At 36.3% G+C, this 16,971-nt stretch overlaps 1 protein-coding gene across 2 annotated transcripts in view; it reads right to left on the bottom strand.

Moving 5' to 3' along the window:
• Nucleotides 1-384: 384 nt before the first annotated feature.
• LOC129236805 (1-phosphatidylinositol 4,5-bisphosphate phosphodiesterase) overlaps nt 385-16,971 on the bottom strand; it is a 186,044-nt gene continuing 169,457 nt past the window's right edge. For both annotated transcript variants that reach the window (XM_054871043.1, XM_054871041.1), the window contains exons 8-18: nt 10,159-10,395; nt 9,638-9,804; nt 9,343-9,553; nt 7,998-8,091; nt 7,689-7,853; nt 7,263-7,620; nt 6,143-7,202; nt 5,855-6,058; nt 5,625-5,781; nt 5,298-5,387; nt 385-929 (exon numbers count right to left, since the gene is read on the bottom strand). In XM_054871043.1, the coding sequence (XP_054727018.1) occupies nt 861-929; nt 5,298-5,387; nt 5,625-5,781; nt 5,855-6,058; nt 6,143-7,202; nt 7,263-7,620; nt 7,689-7,853; nt 7,998-8,091; nt 9,343-9,553; nt 9,638-9,804; nt 10,159-10,395 (2,812 nt within the window). In that variant the 3' untranslated portion in view covers nt 385-860. The remainder of the gene's footprint in view (nt 930-5,297; nt 5,388-5,624; nt 5,782-5,854; nt 6,059-6,142; nt 7,203-7,262; nt 7,621-7,688; nt 7,854-7,997; nt 8,092-9,342; nt 9,554-9,637; nt 9,805-10,158; nt 10,396-16,971) is intronic.

Below are 16,971 nucleotides of genomic sequence, written 5' to 3'. Positions count from 1 at the left end.
CTGTTTTCTATTTTTATGTTAGTTTTTACTATTAGTTTTATATTTGTTTAGAATGTTTTATTATTTTAGACATTCCTACCTTAAATGTGTAAATAATGCAGTAAACAGTTTTACGAATTTTTGGTCTGTTGTAATGAATTATTGAATTGTCTCTTTCTGTATTATCAGATTTTATGTATTAGTTTTCATATTAGTTTTTATGCTGCTCTATAACTTCGCTAGCGAACACTAAAGACAAACGTTATATAATATTTTAATTGTCTAATGGTTACCCATTTATCTGTTAGTTGATCTTTTTAGGTTATGTTGACTTATACATGTAATCGGTGTTATATTTTTAACTCTTTTTTTTCTTGTGAAGAGTCTGCTTTTAAAGCATGCCGATTTGACTTTTTCCTTCCACTTCCTTTTTAGTTTATTAACAAACCTTATGAAAAATGCTAACATTTTTCAATTAATGCTAAAGTTAATAAATATTTGTTTATATGTATATTCAATCCTTGGATAAAAACATAATTTCACATTACTTTACCATAAATATTCATTCTTCAGTATTCGCTTTGGATAGTTTTACTCACACTATCGTACTACGTTTCTTGTTTTTTTTTTTTTGTTTTTGTTTTTTGTTTAATGTTTCTTCTTGCCATAAATAATTAAATAAATAGTAAATACTTGATAATTCGATTGCATTTTGACCTTTTGTAAAAGTACAGCTGAATTCCAGTTCCAGTAACTGTTTCGATTATTTCACATACGGCTGTCAGAGGACTGCAGTGTAAGCGCTTCTTTTCTGCAACTTTTCCTTTCGCAGCGTTTGGCAAGTATTATAAAAGTGGTCCTTGTTCTTGAAGGGACGAGTTTTAGGCATAGAATTCAGACTTGCCTTGTATTTTGTAGGCCTCCTCCTCCATTTTGTACATGTCGAGCAGCTGCGCATTAGGGAAAGAAGAAAGAAATTCAATGAAAAATTAGTATTTGACAGTGAAATGGCAACTCACAAATTGTCACAGTGACAGTAAAATACAAAAGTGACATTTACTTGACTGCAATCACTTTATTTATAATTATATTACTGGTGTTTTACAAAATTAGAGTAATTCAGTTACAGAAAATAGATTTTTCTTTTAATCATTTACTTAAAACAAAAAAAAAATTAGGAAAGTAAAAGTAATTTTTCGGCTCAATGTTTACCGCTTACGCGTACACAAATACAAACAGTGAATTCAAACCGGACTAATGAACACAAAACTTACAAAACTTACAAAACTAAAAAGCGGCATATTCTTAAAAGCAATTTCAAAACTACTTTTACATATTAATATACAACTACGATACATATGCATCTATGTACGTATGCATGTATGTTGGCTGCCATGGGTGGAAAATATTTACATCTGCACGCAAGTAAACGAATTTATGTGTGACTAGTAGTGAAAATAGACAAACAAAAAAATATACAATTTCAGCTACATAATTGAAATTCATGTATTTTGAACATAACGGTATAGGTAAGTTCGTAAACTTAAGCAAACATATTTGAAAAACATGTTTTTTCAAAGAAATTCACCTAAGGGGGTAGGAGTAGTCAGAATTTTCAAACAACTCGTTTTTTTGCATTTTCTTAAAGTATATTATCTTAAAAATATTGTGTGAAAATTTGAAGTGAATCTGACAACTACTTTTCGAGTTATTCAACAATTAACAAAGAGCGCTTGGGCACTCCGCCATATTGTTAATTTTGAAGAAACAAAAAAAAAACTTCGAGCAGGCACAAACTTATCTATTAATAAAACTAATTTCTCTTGTCCGATTGATTTTAGATGAATCTCCAAGGACTTGTGACGATCACCGCAAGGGACTTCTGAGAAACGGGCGGCACACAAACAGCGATAACTTTTTTATTATTAATTTTTTTTTTAATTTTGCTAAGGTCAAGTCGAAACATGATGTATTAATACTATATTTTTATTTTTGTAAAACAAAGCAATTGACTAGCAAAAATTGAAAATCATAATTTTTTCGGGCCTCCGACTACCCCTAACCTCTTAAAAAAATAAGCATTTGTACAATTATGCGCTTAAAAGTATTTGCTAGTGTCAGAGTTGGGTATTTTGCACTACCACTAAACTGCACTACCCACTAATTTTTTAGTTTCATTATCACTAAATCTTAAGTTTTTCAGTTTTATTTATGCACTATGCCCAACTATGGCTAAGCTAGCACTGAAAGTAAAAAGAAAATAGCAAAGAAGTAATAAATAAATACATGCTTTTTATGCTATCTTTCTTGAGTTCGAAAAGTTACAGAAATCAAACAACTAATGAATAATACCATATTTTTCAAGAATTTGCTTTAGTTTTGCAATTTTTTGTTTAAATAAAAATTTTTTTTTTTAATAAAAAAATATTCCAAAATTATTTTTAAAATTTTATTTTTTTAAATAATAAAAAAAATATTATAAAATAGTTTTTCTGCTACAGAAACAAAATAAATATTACATTTTTATGCTCTTTGCTCTGTTTTAATAATAAATTCATTAAACTAACTTTGGTGCTAAAAATATACCTGCCTGCGTTTATTGCTAACGACTAGTATGCACATATAATAATAAATTTAAAGAAATTTAATAAATTTTTATTAAAGAGTTTTCCAATAACAGGTGTTATTTTGAATAGCCCGCTATTTCGGTAAATGTCACGTTTGAAGCTATCACTTTTGAAACTGTCATTTTTCGATATTTGACAAGTAGAAACTACGGCATTAATAAAAATGGAAGGATGCACGCTTAAACAACGCATTGAAATGATTAAAATTCACTATAAAAATGGTGAAAATTTAGGTTGGTCCATTCCTCGTCGTTCTTTGGAATTAGGCATTCCACAAACGTCATTACACAGTATTTTGCATAAAGATTTGGGCCTTAAGGCTTATAAAGTCCAGTTAACACAACAACAACGTCGTGTCTTTGCATGAAATGCATGAAAATGATCAGGAATTCCAACGAATAATCATCTTGAGTGATGAGGCCCATTTCCACCTCGGTGGCTTCGTCAACAAGCAAAATTGTCGCATCTGGGGCTAAGAAAACCCAAGATTTATTGTTGAAAAGCGTCTCTATCCTCAACGTGTGAACGTTTGGTGCGGTTTATGGTTCGGCGGAGTCATTGGACTTTACTTTTTCGAAAATGAAGCTGGAGCAACAGTTACGGTGAATGGATTGTGCTATCGAGAGATGATTAACGATTTTTATGGCCGAAATTGGATGGTATTGATCTGGACAACGTTTATTTTCAACAAGACGGCGCTATGGGCCACACAAGCAACGAAACCATTGATCTTTTAAGGGAATAACACATCTTATCGGAAAACCCTTTACTTGCTGATATTTTAAATGCCTCTTAGTAGAAACCTACACATTTTGTTTTGTTTTTGTATATTGAACGCTTGTGTAAATGTAAAGAAAAAAATAGCTGCTGCTTAAAATTTACTACCGAATACAGTGTACTTTCTACTAACAGACACCTATCTTAAGTGGACACCTCGCATTAGCGGACACATTTTTCCGTACATACCATAAATTATTAAGAATTTTTTTAAATTTTTCTCTTGAGCGGACAAGTCTTCCCTAACACGTTAACCCTAGCATAACATTAATATTATTAACTTTTTTTAAACTTTTCTCATAAGCGGACACGCCCCACAAGCGGACAAATTTTTCAATCGCTTAGGTGTCCGCTTTTGAGAGAGTACACTGTATTATTATATAATAAGAGCTTAATATGTATTTAACGCCCTATGGCTCAAATGGCCTTTTTCTGGACTTTTAGAAGTTTTAGCACATTTTTTTAAACGATACAAAATTTAGTAAATCATCAGTACTAAACTTTCTTAGTCCTTTCAGCCTTAGTACTATTTAAATTTTTTCTATGCCGTACTGAATATTTTTCCATAAGTTTTAAATTTAGTACTTTAGTACTTCTTAAATTTAGTACTAATTTAAGAAATGAATTAGTATTAGTAATTTGTTTTAATCAGTACTAAAATGCTTTAGAACTTTCAATTTTAGTACTACATTTTCAACTAAACTTTATTCGCTCGGGTACAATATTTTGATCTAAATTTAGTAAAGTTTTTTAATTATTTTAATTAAAATTTAGTACTATTTAAAATTTTTTCTATGTAGTACTAAATTTTTTTAATACTTCCAATTTTAGTAATATACTATTTAAAATTTTTTCTATGTAGTTCTGAATTTTTGTGTTTAAGTTTAAAATTTTGTACTCTTTCTTAAATTTAATACTACATTTACATTTAGGTATACAAATTTTGATTTAAATTTAGTAGCTGTTTTTAATCAGTACTACTAAATTTTTTTAGAACTTCCAATTTCAGTACTATTTAAAATTTTTCTCATGCAGTACTAATTTTTTTAGTAAGTATAAATTTAGTACTATCTATGAAATTTAGTAGTATATTTTCAACTGAATTTCGTTCGCTCAGATACATAAAATATTTTTTTATCTAAATTTAGTCAAAAAATTGTAGTTAGTACTAGTTTTTTTCAAACTTTCAAATTCAGTATCTACTAGTTCAATTATTTTCTCTTCAGTACTAAACCGTTTTATAAGCTTCAAATCAAGTACTAAGTACTAAAAATAATACCCATGACCACGACAATTGTTTAGTACTCGTACTAAAACTAATAAAAATAGGAGCATAACTAAAAACTGGATCAATAAAAAATAAAATATTTTTAGTACTTTTCTAATTTAAATTAATAAATATATTGCACTACTTTTGAATTATATGGATTAGCTTATCTTAAATTATAGAAAAGATATTTTTAGCACCAAAATCGGCTGATTTGAATTTTTTTATTTTTAATATTCTTATCTTCAACTTAAGCAGTTCACACAGAGTTCGAAAATTATAACTTCGCAAATCACTTGCAGAATTTTGGATTCAATAACTTTTAACATAGCGGAAAACACCATTGGAAGATACAAACTCATTAATATAACAACTATATAAATAAATTATTCATATTTGCATGTGTATGTGCCACTTATAAACGAGTATGCGTATAAAACATTTTTTCTAAATATTTACTACTACTATAATTACTTTGTTATTTAATTTAGCACATGTTTTTGTGACTTCTTCATTCTACAAGTAAGCTATTCGATCGCTATGCTTTCAATACTACACATTTTGTTTGCTTTTTGTTTTTGGCTGCACTAAAGTACAGTCTCAATACTGGTTATAGTGTCGGTTTGCTGGAGTGTTTCGTTTAGTACCTTTTGCACGTCAGTACTAAATTCCTCAACTTGTTTCGTGTGTGCAACTTTTAGCTTTTCCATAGCACGTCCCTGTTTAACACCGATTTGCTGGAAGGATGGAGGAAATAAAAGGATTTGTAAACAAGAAAAGTTCGAAAATTAGTTAACTCGAAATTGTACAAATACAACACTGCGCGGAAAGGTTAGAAAAAGCTTTCCGAATATTACAATTTTATATTGATTGGCCTAACTGTATAAGGTACAAATGGTGGGTATAGCTTGCCATCCTTCTTTGCTTGCCATCCATTATGCCTTGCATAACACCAACCCAACACCCACACTCACCTTTTTCTCCTCCATGAAGCGTTTGATATTGTTTTGTCGCTTCTCACGCAAACGCCGATCCTTTTCATTTTTCGTCTTAAGCGTTTTATCATTTTGTACCTCTTTTGCGGTGTCAGCTGAGGTTTTGGCTTGCTTGGCATTCAAGTCCTTAATATCACTGGAAAATAGACAAAATAGATCTTTCGCTAGTCTTCGTCTTTATGTTTAAGATTTCATTTGTTTGCTTTTACCGCGCATGTCGCTCCTCCAGCTGTTTGACCTGTTGCGCCTGCACTGTCAACATCAACGCCTTCATTGCCTCTTGTGAGTCCTGTACGTGCTGGCGCAACATATCCCATTCCTCCTTCTTGTGTTTGGCAATCATTTCGGTCCACTGTTGCGTCTGTTCAGTGATGGCATTCTTGATCGTAGTGTCATTGCGTATTTCGTCTTTGCTGCAGCATAATAGGGGAAATAAAGAAACATTTATTGCTTTCTAAGTTCGCATGCATTACAACCATTTTAATTGTATTTCCAACCTCTTGCCCTTGATGAGTCGATCGATAGCTGCATTTTGATTCTTCTGTATGGTCATACGCTCCTTGGTGTGTTTCTTCTTCAGCGTATCTAATTCCTTATTCTGCTTCTTGGCCACCTTCTGGAAGCCCTTCTCACCGCGCAGCGATTCTAACGTTACCGGCTCGAATACTAGTGGCGGTTCTTTCTTCTCCTCCTCCTTGGCTTTGCCCGCATCGCGCGCTGCGCCACCGCTTTGCTCCTCAATGCCAAGTGCTTTCATTTGTTCATTTTGTTTCGCCGCAGCGCCTGCAAATCCTCTTGGATCCGACAGCATAGCCATGAAATCTTCAAAGCCATCAGGTACATAAATCTTCAATTCGATGTTGACGAAAAGCATAGGCAACGACATTGGGAAATTCGCTTCAGTACGCAGCGATACGTGGCGATAGCCCGCCTGCAGACCATCCAATGGCAATATACGTTGGCCGATCATTTTGCCACTCTCTTCATAGACGCCGAAACGTAACACAGCCAAATCGGGCAGCACCACTTTACGAAAGACGAACGGATCCTCATTGTACACGGGATTCAATCCGTTATTAGGCACCAAACGTGTACGGAACTCTTTCTTCACCGTGTCCGAAGGTAGACCGAACATATCCACTTCGACGTAGGTGCCGACCTTTTTGTCCGACAAAAATTGGCCGGCAATAATTTTCACCGAGCACTGCGCTGCGATTACACCATCCACAGGCGCATCGGCGAACGGATCGAAATCTTTATCTGAGCGACGCATGAAATCCGGCTTGAGCAGGTAGCCACAGCCACCGTTATATTCGAATTTACCCTGATTCAATTGCATGGGCAGATCGGAGGTTTGGAAATTGAGCGAGACCATCTGACAGCCAGCGTTCCAGAACACTTGCGGCATATAGTTGGAAGAGTCAGCGCGTGTGCCCTTCGGGTAAATGCGCGACATTTGACGTTTGTTGTAATTGACAAAGTCGATAGAGCTCTGTTTTAGGTAGTTCATGCCCGCCGCTTCCGCGAATGAAGACATGTTGTGAGCGATATTTTTCTCTGTTAAAAAGAAATGAGTACATGAAAATATTGCTCAGAAGCTTCCGTTGCTTCACTTACCAATAGCCTTATCGAACCCCTGAAATTTAATGGGCTGCGCATAGTTGACCATTGATGACAGCCAAGGATGTACATTCGTCGTGGAGCCGCTGTAATTGACTGCTGCCGCTTCCGCTTCAGGTGCAGCACCATCCGCACCTGGTTCGCCTGCTGGTGGCGCAGCAGCAGCCTCAGGTGGTGGTGCAGTTTCTGGTGGTTTGGCACTCGCATCTTCCTCTGGATCGTCATCCGTCTTCAATTCACCCTTTAACCAAAGTTCCAGTTCGACCTTTTCGACTTCCGGTTTCATGCGCTTATTCTTAATCAGAATTTTGCGTTTTAATTTCGAAGGCGGTGGGAGCGGTAATCCGGGGTCGAGCTACGTAAAAGAACAGTGCATGAGTAAATAGGCTTAGCGCATTTAAAAACTCAACAAACACAACTCACCGGATGTTCGGGCAACGGTTCCTTTAGTAGTAATTCACCAAAGAAGTCATCACAGTATTTAGCTAATTTATATTGTTGCGCCCGATTGCAGTGGTTCTCAAAGGATAATATAACCGGATACTCAGATGAGACAAATGCACAATCGGCGATGGCTTGAATGCAATCCTGCATAGGAGAAAAATAAATAAAAATACATATATTCTGATGGAATATCCACTGGGTAGGCGAGAATATGAGGAAACTTGATAGTGAGACAGTGAAATGGGTCGAAAAAGTTCGAAGTTGTAGTTGAAGCTGCATGATACTCACTTTGAACAAAATTTCAGTACAGTAGGCGTGTCCGTGAGTAACGATGGGTTCTTCGTCTTCACCTTTCCCATTCCAGCAGTCCAATTCGACGCATCTATTAGGGAAAATAAAGCGGAGAAAATGAAGTTTGTTAGTGTGTCATAACTTCAGGAATAAACTTAGTTAGCAAAAATAATAAACAAGCAAAGTATAAACTAGGCTTATTATTTATTCAACAATGTTCCTTCTTTTTGCTTTCGAGTTTCGCTTAACTCTTATCTGCATCTCTCATTGCCTTATGCTCTTTCTTATAAAAGCAAGAACCTTCCCCGAGCCAAACGACCCTGCATTTTTGAACACCTACTATATTCGAGTTCTATTCCTTACAGTATTATGCTACAGGCGCTAGACACCTAAGTTGTCAGCACTCACTCAATCCTAGAGTAAGGTACGATGCACTAGATAGGGCAGAGGTACTGGGTCGGCAGTCTTTCGTCGAGAAAAACCCGAGTCATTCCGGAATGCTCCCTCAACCCTCTCTGTGTCTATTCTACTTAGGTATCCCTCCCATTCTGAGACGGTAGTGTACTGGGCTGATCGTATGTACTTCTTTTCCGAGGACTAGATACTTATTTCTTCCTGTCGATATGGCATCGGAGTGGAAAGAATGCCTGTGAGCATTCTCAGTTTGGCTGTAAGGAGGTTGACATATTGTTTGAGCCCCTTCTAATTGTGCCCCCTCAGTAAAAGCTTTGTTCGGCTTAGTCCCATAGTGTGGTGCTTGTTTGCTGCTTGATTTCCGTAGCTTAGCTCTTCACCTCGGAGTTCTCCGTTGATGCTATGAAAAGCTTAGCTCCCATTGGTTTTAAGGCCACAAAATAGGGCGATAGCGGAATATAGAAAACAATGGGCCATGTTGTAGAGGACTATACTGCCAATATGATGATGATGGTGCAACAGTGGAAGGTATGCATTACTCCTAGAGTTTCCCCTTAAGGGTAGAGGTTTACAGTTCAATCTTAAACTTTTATTCAACCGATAAACTTTATGATATCTCTCTAGAAAATCATGCAATCGAGGAGCTGTAAGTATCCATATTTTTGGTGAAATAATGTTCGCTTTACCAAACTCTCCCTAGTCATCTTTAGAAGGGTACGCTTGGCTGATTGCTGAATAACTATGTCAACTCTGGCGAAACTTCCATTACAGTTATAGGTCAAGTGCTCATTGTTTCCGGAGCTCATTGCATGTTTTATTGGGAGTCATTCCTAACACTACTAATAACTATGTAGCGGCGTATGACTCGGTAAGCATACATATATGTATGTACTTTCAAAAAAATTCTTAAAATTTCCACTCAACTCACCTACATCCCGCCAGTAGTGTCTGCCGATACATTTCCACTGAACTTTTACCACCAATCTGACGACCCGACAAATAAGTATTATGTGAGCTGTTGATGTAGTAGTGAGCCAATGGATGATCCATTTCCATATACATTTCCAAACGATCCAAAAATACAGGCGCGTTCTCATCGGACATGAGATAGCGCTTAAAGCCATCCATAGACAATTGACCTGTGCATAAAAAAGTTGAAGCGTCAGTTAAGTCTGCGAGGGTTCTTAAAAATGTATGTAAGCCAGTATGGCAAGCCAACGTACCAGCCTTTTTCTTCTCCTCGTCCAATTCGTAATCGTTGATGATCTCCGTACAACGTTTCTCATCATAGAGGGGATATAAAATTTCATTCATACGTGGATCACGTTGCTTTTCATTCATGAACTGTACGAACTGCACCATCGAAATTACTTCCGATTTGCCCTTGGTGCTGTTGGGAGTGTAGGTGGAGACATAAACAAAATAAATACAAACAAAATGTAGAAAAACAAATATTGTTTACACAAATAAAATACCAGAAAGTAAATAAAATAATAATAGGCGACGTCGGCCAGCAGTGTGTTGGACGACGATGACCAGCTGCGCCTCGTGGCATCATTCATTACACACAGACATACATGCATATTGTTTTCACATTCAACACATTACCAGCCAAAACAATATATATATATATTTATAGAAATATATTGGATAATACATGTGTAGGTATAGGTGTGTATGTGTGGAGTGTATTAAATGCCAACGTGACCTAATTCTCAGCTTACTACGTTGCACTGTGACTTACATGGAAGTGAAGAGCTCCTCGATGTCATTGCGTGGGCACACCTTGTGGTATAGCGCATAGAATTTGTCAAATGTGAACTCTTCTTTGGTCATGGTGGCGCTTTTATCGTCCGGTAGTCCGACTTCCTTGAAGCACTGATACACCAACTTTTCTGTTTTACCAGAAGCAAAAGTTTTCGCCACCACTTTGATGGGTATCTTGCCACCCTTTTCCACGGAGAAAGATAAGCGCATCCAACTAGACGGGAATGAATGTAATAGGGCGGTTAGAATTCGATATACATATAAATGTATATATAAAATACATTAAAATTTTGTTAGTGGGTGGATACAAAAAACACAAAAGGAACAAATGCCTGTATTTGAGTTAGTATCGGCAGATAAAGAAAAAACGCCTTTAATATTACGTTATGCAGATTTATGGAGTCAAACATATTTACATACATACATATGTGGGTATTAAGTACTTACCAGTCAGAAGGATTTCTGTACTTACCGCGGTGGGAGCAAGGAAGGCGCGAAAAATTCTTGCCGATGCTCAAAAATGTAATATACTCGTAAAAATGTTTGTATCAAAAGTTGTTCTAAAAAACTATGCAAAGAAGTGCGCCTAAAATAACGGACTATTCACGAATTGTTTTTAAATCGAGTTTGTCTAAAAATATTTCTTTTAATGTTTTTTGTTAAAAAACCTATTCAAAAAAAAACAAGAAATTTATAAAACAATTTACCAAAAATGTTTATAAAAAAATTTATAAAAAAACTAGCATTTCCCAGTGGGCTTCGCACCACCATACATAAAATGTTTTTTTATATCGCAAGAAATTTTTCATATTAAGTTTTCTTTATAGAACTCGTAAAATGTTTTAACAGTTGAATTAGTTGATTTTTTTCGTTCAACATATTTTCTAAAGATGTCACAATAGCCTTTTCTGTACTTTTTTAAAATTTGATTGTGGTGGTCACCTATATACAGGTAAGGTGAAAGAGCCGATAAAAACTTGTAATTAAACTTTGATTCTTTACTTTCCATTTAAATTTTTTACGCTTAATAAATTATGCTAAAATAAATAAAGTTAAAAATGTTTTTCCAGTTCCTTGAATGCTCCAGTTTTTATTATATTTTCGTCCAAAATTAATATTAACATAATACACTTACAACCACAACAGTACAATAGAACGCTCATAAGCGGCTGTGTATTTGTTGTTGTTTTTCCCATACAGGCATTTCGTATGAGAGGAAACCATTACTCACATAAAATGTCATAACTCTTTGCCTTCTTCGCAGCGTCAATGCTTCACCCAACCAGGCTTCTTTTACTTTCACAAATTGGCGCTTAATCTCAACCCCATTATTCTCTGTTCATATTGGAACTAGGCCTTTTATCTACTCGCTTTATTACCTATCACTTAAAACTATAATATAATAACTTTTTTTTGGATCCTACGTCCTCTACTTGCGATTTGTGAAATCATTTATTGCTATCGAACACATTCCTGATATAACCTCCTCTGCGTTTAAAGAGTTTTGGTGCGTGCACTTCAAAAGACTTACCTCAAACTAATAAAGAAGAAGGTATTGAATGCTTTGACTCATCCATTCATTTATATCTCTATTGTATAAAAATCTCTTAAGCATGAAAAGGCACGATGAAGAATTTAGTATTACGTGGAAGTGCTCTCAACTACATACGTGATCGAAAATGGGGCAAAGGATTTTGAGCAGATTACATTACCTGTCCCAGTAAAAAGCGCTCGCTTCACCCCAAACTAAACATAGCTGTTTGTAAAAATCTGAGCTGAACTTTGGCGCTAAGTTTGCATAAAAAAGAATTTAAGAAATACGTTTCTTCCATTCACCACAATCGATTTCTCTCTTCAGCTGGTCTAAGCAATGGAATGCTTGGCAATGCAAACCATTTCATTATTTCATTCATTTGTACCGTTTCCATTGAACTTAATTTTAAAGACTTCCCTGCGCTCCTCGCCGCTTACACAAGTAATTGCAAATAATTAGTTTATAATTTATTGACTACTCAAACAAATTGCTGTGTTGGCCACACATACTGACACAAGTAAGAAATGGTTGCATGTACTGGTCAATTTCCTGTGGCACAACAAATTGTGCACGTTTCTAAACAACAGAGCGAGGGGCAAAGTAGCGAGGCACATATTTCAGCTGCATGTAGTTTTGTGTATGTATGTACGTGGGTGAATGTCTGCTATTTCCTGCTGGTTAACTTTTTCCATATGAATAGGTTAACACATACGCGCTTATGTAGCTTTTATTTACTTACAGTCGGTTGAAATGGCAGGACAAATAGTAAACGGAAATTAGGTTAAATGGTTGTCAAAGTGGTGGAAAATAACAAAAAGGGGAAACAAGATCTTCAGGTAAATGTAAATGCTCGTTTTGCACAAAAAATGTGTCGTTCAGTAGTTGTTAGTTGGGTAATTTTCCATGTGCAAAATCTCTAAAATCTCTTCGACAGCACGTCATCCAACTGTCGCGAGTGCACGAGAAAACTGCTTGAGACAGGACTTGGGGTTTAAGCTATAAGCAGTGCAGGGTTTCTTGCTTTCACAAATTTAGAAGAAAGCTAAAGTACCGACTTACTGCAGGTAATTTAAACAGAATACTTGCAGTGTAATGCGCTAAGAGAGCAATTAGAATTCTCAAAACGAATAAACGATTTCTAATGAACGACAACTGGACTACAGGTCATATGAGCGTTTGGTGTAGAGTAACGATTTCTGCAGGATCTGTGGAGTAGAAGGAAGGTAGAGTACATTAAATTCATCCTGTGCGAGTCCTCCAATTTCGAGTCTCCGGAGAACTGCTCCCACTAGAACTTGGATAATATAAACACAGTTTCGCTCTATGGGATGATTAGCTCAGCCAAAAACTCAATCTGGTTTAACGGCAGTCTTAACTACCTAAATTTTTTTCTACTTGACGCAGCGCATGATCCTTTCCTCAGTTTCAGATCAATACCACTGTGTTTGTTGTTATTGGCGAAAAAACTTCTTATTCTTTATTCCTTGACAAATTTATCTCAGTGCATAAAAAAGTTTGTTTTTGGCCTCTCACTTGATGAATTTTATCAGTAGTATGAAGCGGTTAATACAATCCTAATTAGTCGCTATTTGGATTTCTTCATAACCTTCAAACGCACGTTATCTTCATCCCCATTCTAACTTTCCTGTCTTTCTCCCTTTTATACTTGAAAAGGTATCACAAGGGACGTATTTTGAATTCCCATTCGAGTGGGGCCTCTCTTGGACAAACAAATGTGCCTAACCAATCAAATACAGTAAGACCTCCTTTGTCTTCTGCCCGTCCAAGAGAAGTGCCCACTCAAAAGACGATAACTTCTTCCGATACATAAGATTTGGTATAGAAGAAAATGTGCGCTCGAGGGAAATGTCCGGCTAATAGAGGTACCCGTTAGGAGTGAGAATTCCTGAGAATAGGCCACAAATATAATATCGGCCTCTTGTCGCTAGTTATACTGCAAATTGCATTAACTGACTTATCCAAGGCACGCAACGCATCTTTGGGATATTTTTTGCGCTCTACAATGAGTGCCAATACTTTGATTAAAAAGATTACAATACTTTCTTCTCGTTACGGTTTAATTTTCATTTGGAAAATTCTCATCACCTTTACGTACAATGACCTCGATTTTTGACTGCTATCGCATATAAGCAACCAATAAATCAATCTAATTCAAGCAAGCACATGTTTTTTCTAATATAATATTTTCTTCTCAAAAAGTTTTACGCTCTCACTCTTAACTCTCACACTCGTTGCCTCACACCATCATCGTCTACACCTCATTACGCACGCCGCATTTATGTATTTTACTGCAATCATAAATATTCACCAAGCCCTCTGCCTACAGAAGTCATTTATTAGTTGTATGCGTAACTCTTTCGCAGATTGCCTGCAAGCACTCGAGCATCATTTCAGTAAGCGTGCACAATATGGCCTGAAGGAGAAATATGCCACTCAACGCGTTGCTGCCAATAACAAGAAAATGCTCAAGGGCTCCGAAGAGATGATACCGGTAAGGCTGTGAGCGGATACGCTAGCAATGTAATAAGCAGCACAGGCAAGACATGGAGAAGCGACGAGATTTTCTGTGATACAGCAAACGCATAAAAAATACAAGCATACAAACAAAAAATTACACTGTTAATGCAATAAAAACAAATCCTTGCCGTCTTGTTGGCTTAGAATTGCGGCCGTGGAGCAGCCTCGCTTGCGCAGCAGCAGAAAAATGTTTATTTATGCAAAATATCGCGTTGTTTGAATAGTCACGGGCACTGTTTGAATCTCTGTGCGCGCAGTGCTGCTTTTATTATTATTTTACTGCTGCTGATAATAAACAACTTGTGTAAGTTTGTGTGGCAGCAAAGCACCCCGACAGATGGTACGCTAAAGGATATGACATTCGACAGTTGCATTTTGTCTATCATCTGCTTAGCTGTGCTTTGGCATAGACATTCTTGCAAAGGGATCTGTTGTAGGTGCGCTCTAATTTTTACGGTATGTAGCGACCAACTTGGGAAGGCTGCAATTTTCAAATTTGACAGGTGTACTTATTTCGCCTTGACACTTGATAAAAAAAAAAAGTAGAAAAATATTGGGTTGTTCCGAAAGTGATTTTGGTTTTTCCCGACAGAGGATTTAATTGTATTTTTTCACAGCTAACTTCACACTTAAGTTGCATTGTCATTATATGTTTTGACAGCTGATATAGCTGTGTGTGAATAAGTTCAATTAATTTATGCAGTAGTTTTTGGTCGGTGCCCTTTTCAATATGAAGAGCAATAATCAGCATTTTCGTCATATTTCTCTTTTTTACTATAGAAAAGGTAAAAGTGCTGTTCAAGCCAGAAAGAAATTAACCGATGTGTATGGAGAAGATGTGTTGACAATACGCCAGAGCCAGAACTGGTTTGCAAAATTTCGATCCGGCAATTTTGATGTTGAAGATGTACCACGTTCTGGAAGGCCGGTTGAAGCTGATAAAGACGCGATAAAGCCATTAGTTGATGCAATCCGGTGAATAACAACACGTGAGATCGGTGAGAGGTTAAATTTATCGTATTCAACTGTTTATGACCACCTGAATGGCCTGGGTTTAACCTCGATGCTCGATATATCCACAAAAAAACGAAATTACTTTCCGAACAACCTAATGAAAAAGGTATTCAAGTGTACTGTCGCCTAATTTCTTATTAAGTTGCTTCGCAAATAAGCAAAGCTGTCGAATGAAAACCCCCCGGAAGATCCATCAGGTTTCTCTACACTTCAAAAGAGTCAGTTTTAGGTGTGAATTTCGATCCAGTGGTGTCATTGGTCTTATTTTTTCGAAGAGGTACAAAGTTCACTCTCAACGGCAACCGATATCAAACTATGGTAACTAAAATTTTGAAGACTGGCTGAACCGAGGTGGCCGTTATTTACTCGAAATATCACCCAAAATCTCATCGATTGCATACAAATTTAGAAAATATGTGAGCATATGCTTGAACGATTTGTTTTATTCAATTTCACATTTCAAAAGCTCTCAATGAAAAACCCTGTGCCTAGTCTTCTCAGTCCATTCAGCTCCTTCTTACTTCGAATTACGAGGGATTTTTGAAAAGTCCGTGCAAAACTTAAAACTACTTAGTTGTCAGGGGGAAACCTTTTTTTATTTCTCGACACTATTATTCTCTTTTAGACTTATACACTTCGTCCAACGCTAACTATTTTTTCTTGTGGATCCCTTTTGAATAACAGGATTTGTTTTAGTCTCACAAATTGCCATTTGTTTCTGCAATCATCTGCTCGTTTGAATAAAATCTTTTTTCCGCCACCCATTTCTTCAAATTGAGGAAAAAATAGTAGTCCCAGGAAATCGAGGGAGCCAAGTTTGTGGAAAAGGAGTTTTGCGACTACAACTGCTGAGGCGTGAGATGAAAGAACTTGTCGTGATAGAAAATGACTTTTTTAAGAATCAATCGACTTCCGCGCTTCAAACGAATGCCAAACACAAAGAAATATACCGATCTGGCTGAAACTTGGCGTGTGTTCTGTCGAGAGATGCTACTAACTAAACATAACCCCGATACGTGCCAGTAGTGCCATCTCACTGACTTTGCATGTACTTTTCAAACGACTCTCGTACTAACTCTTTATTTTTTTTATTTATGTACATATAGGATACACCTTTTTTTAATCCGATTCCTTCATCTGCATGCATTTCATGCTATTTATTCTGATTTAATCCACATTTTGAAAAATGCAATTCCCACATGCACTGCAACTTGTTGACACAAGTCATACAAAGGCGAAAAAGAAGACAAAAAAAAACATAAAAAACAATTACTCGTACAAAGCGGCCCTTGACATGCTCCCCCTATAATGCGAGTGGTGCTTGTTTTCTTTCTCAGTTTATAATGTGGATTTGCGCAGCTGCAACTATTTGGTTTTCCTCAAGTATTTGTTACTCTCTATCGTTAATATTTTAGGTAGCGTATGACGGGAAACCGAGGGTGAATGACGTTAAAATCGAAATCTCAAAAGATTACAGAAGATAGGCGGAAAATACTTTGTTGAGAGAAGCATAGAAATAGTCGCTCATAGGTACTGCCAGCTTAGGATTAGCGCTTCTTAAGCAGTAGCGAATTTGTGCCGTTGTACTTTATAATCTTCAAAGTTCCAAGAAGCATAAAGTTACGTGGGTGGGCTAAAAGGACTCTGAAAATTTTAATAAAAGGCATTGCCAGCTGCTATCGAACGCCTCGCTTATCATTAAAA

This window comes from Anastrepha obliqua, chromosome 2, assembly GCF_027943255.1.
Source record: "Anastrepha obliqua isolate idAnaObli1 chromosome 2, idAnaObli1_1.0, whole genome shotgun sequence".
Classification (NCBI taxonomy): Eukaryota; Metazoa; Arthropoda; class Insecta; order Diptera; family Tephritidae; genus Anastrepha; species Anastrepha obliqua.
The sequence above is the reverse complement of the archived record's forward strand: the minus strand, read 5'-3'. Positions and strand labels throughout refer to the sequence as shown.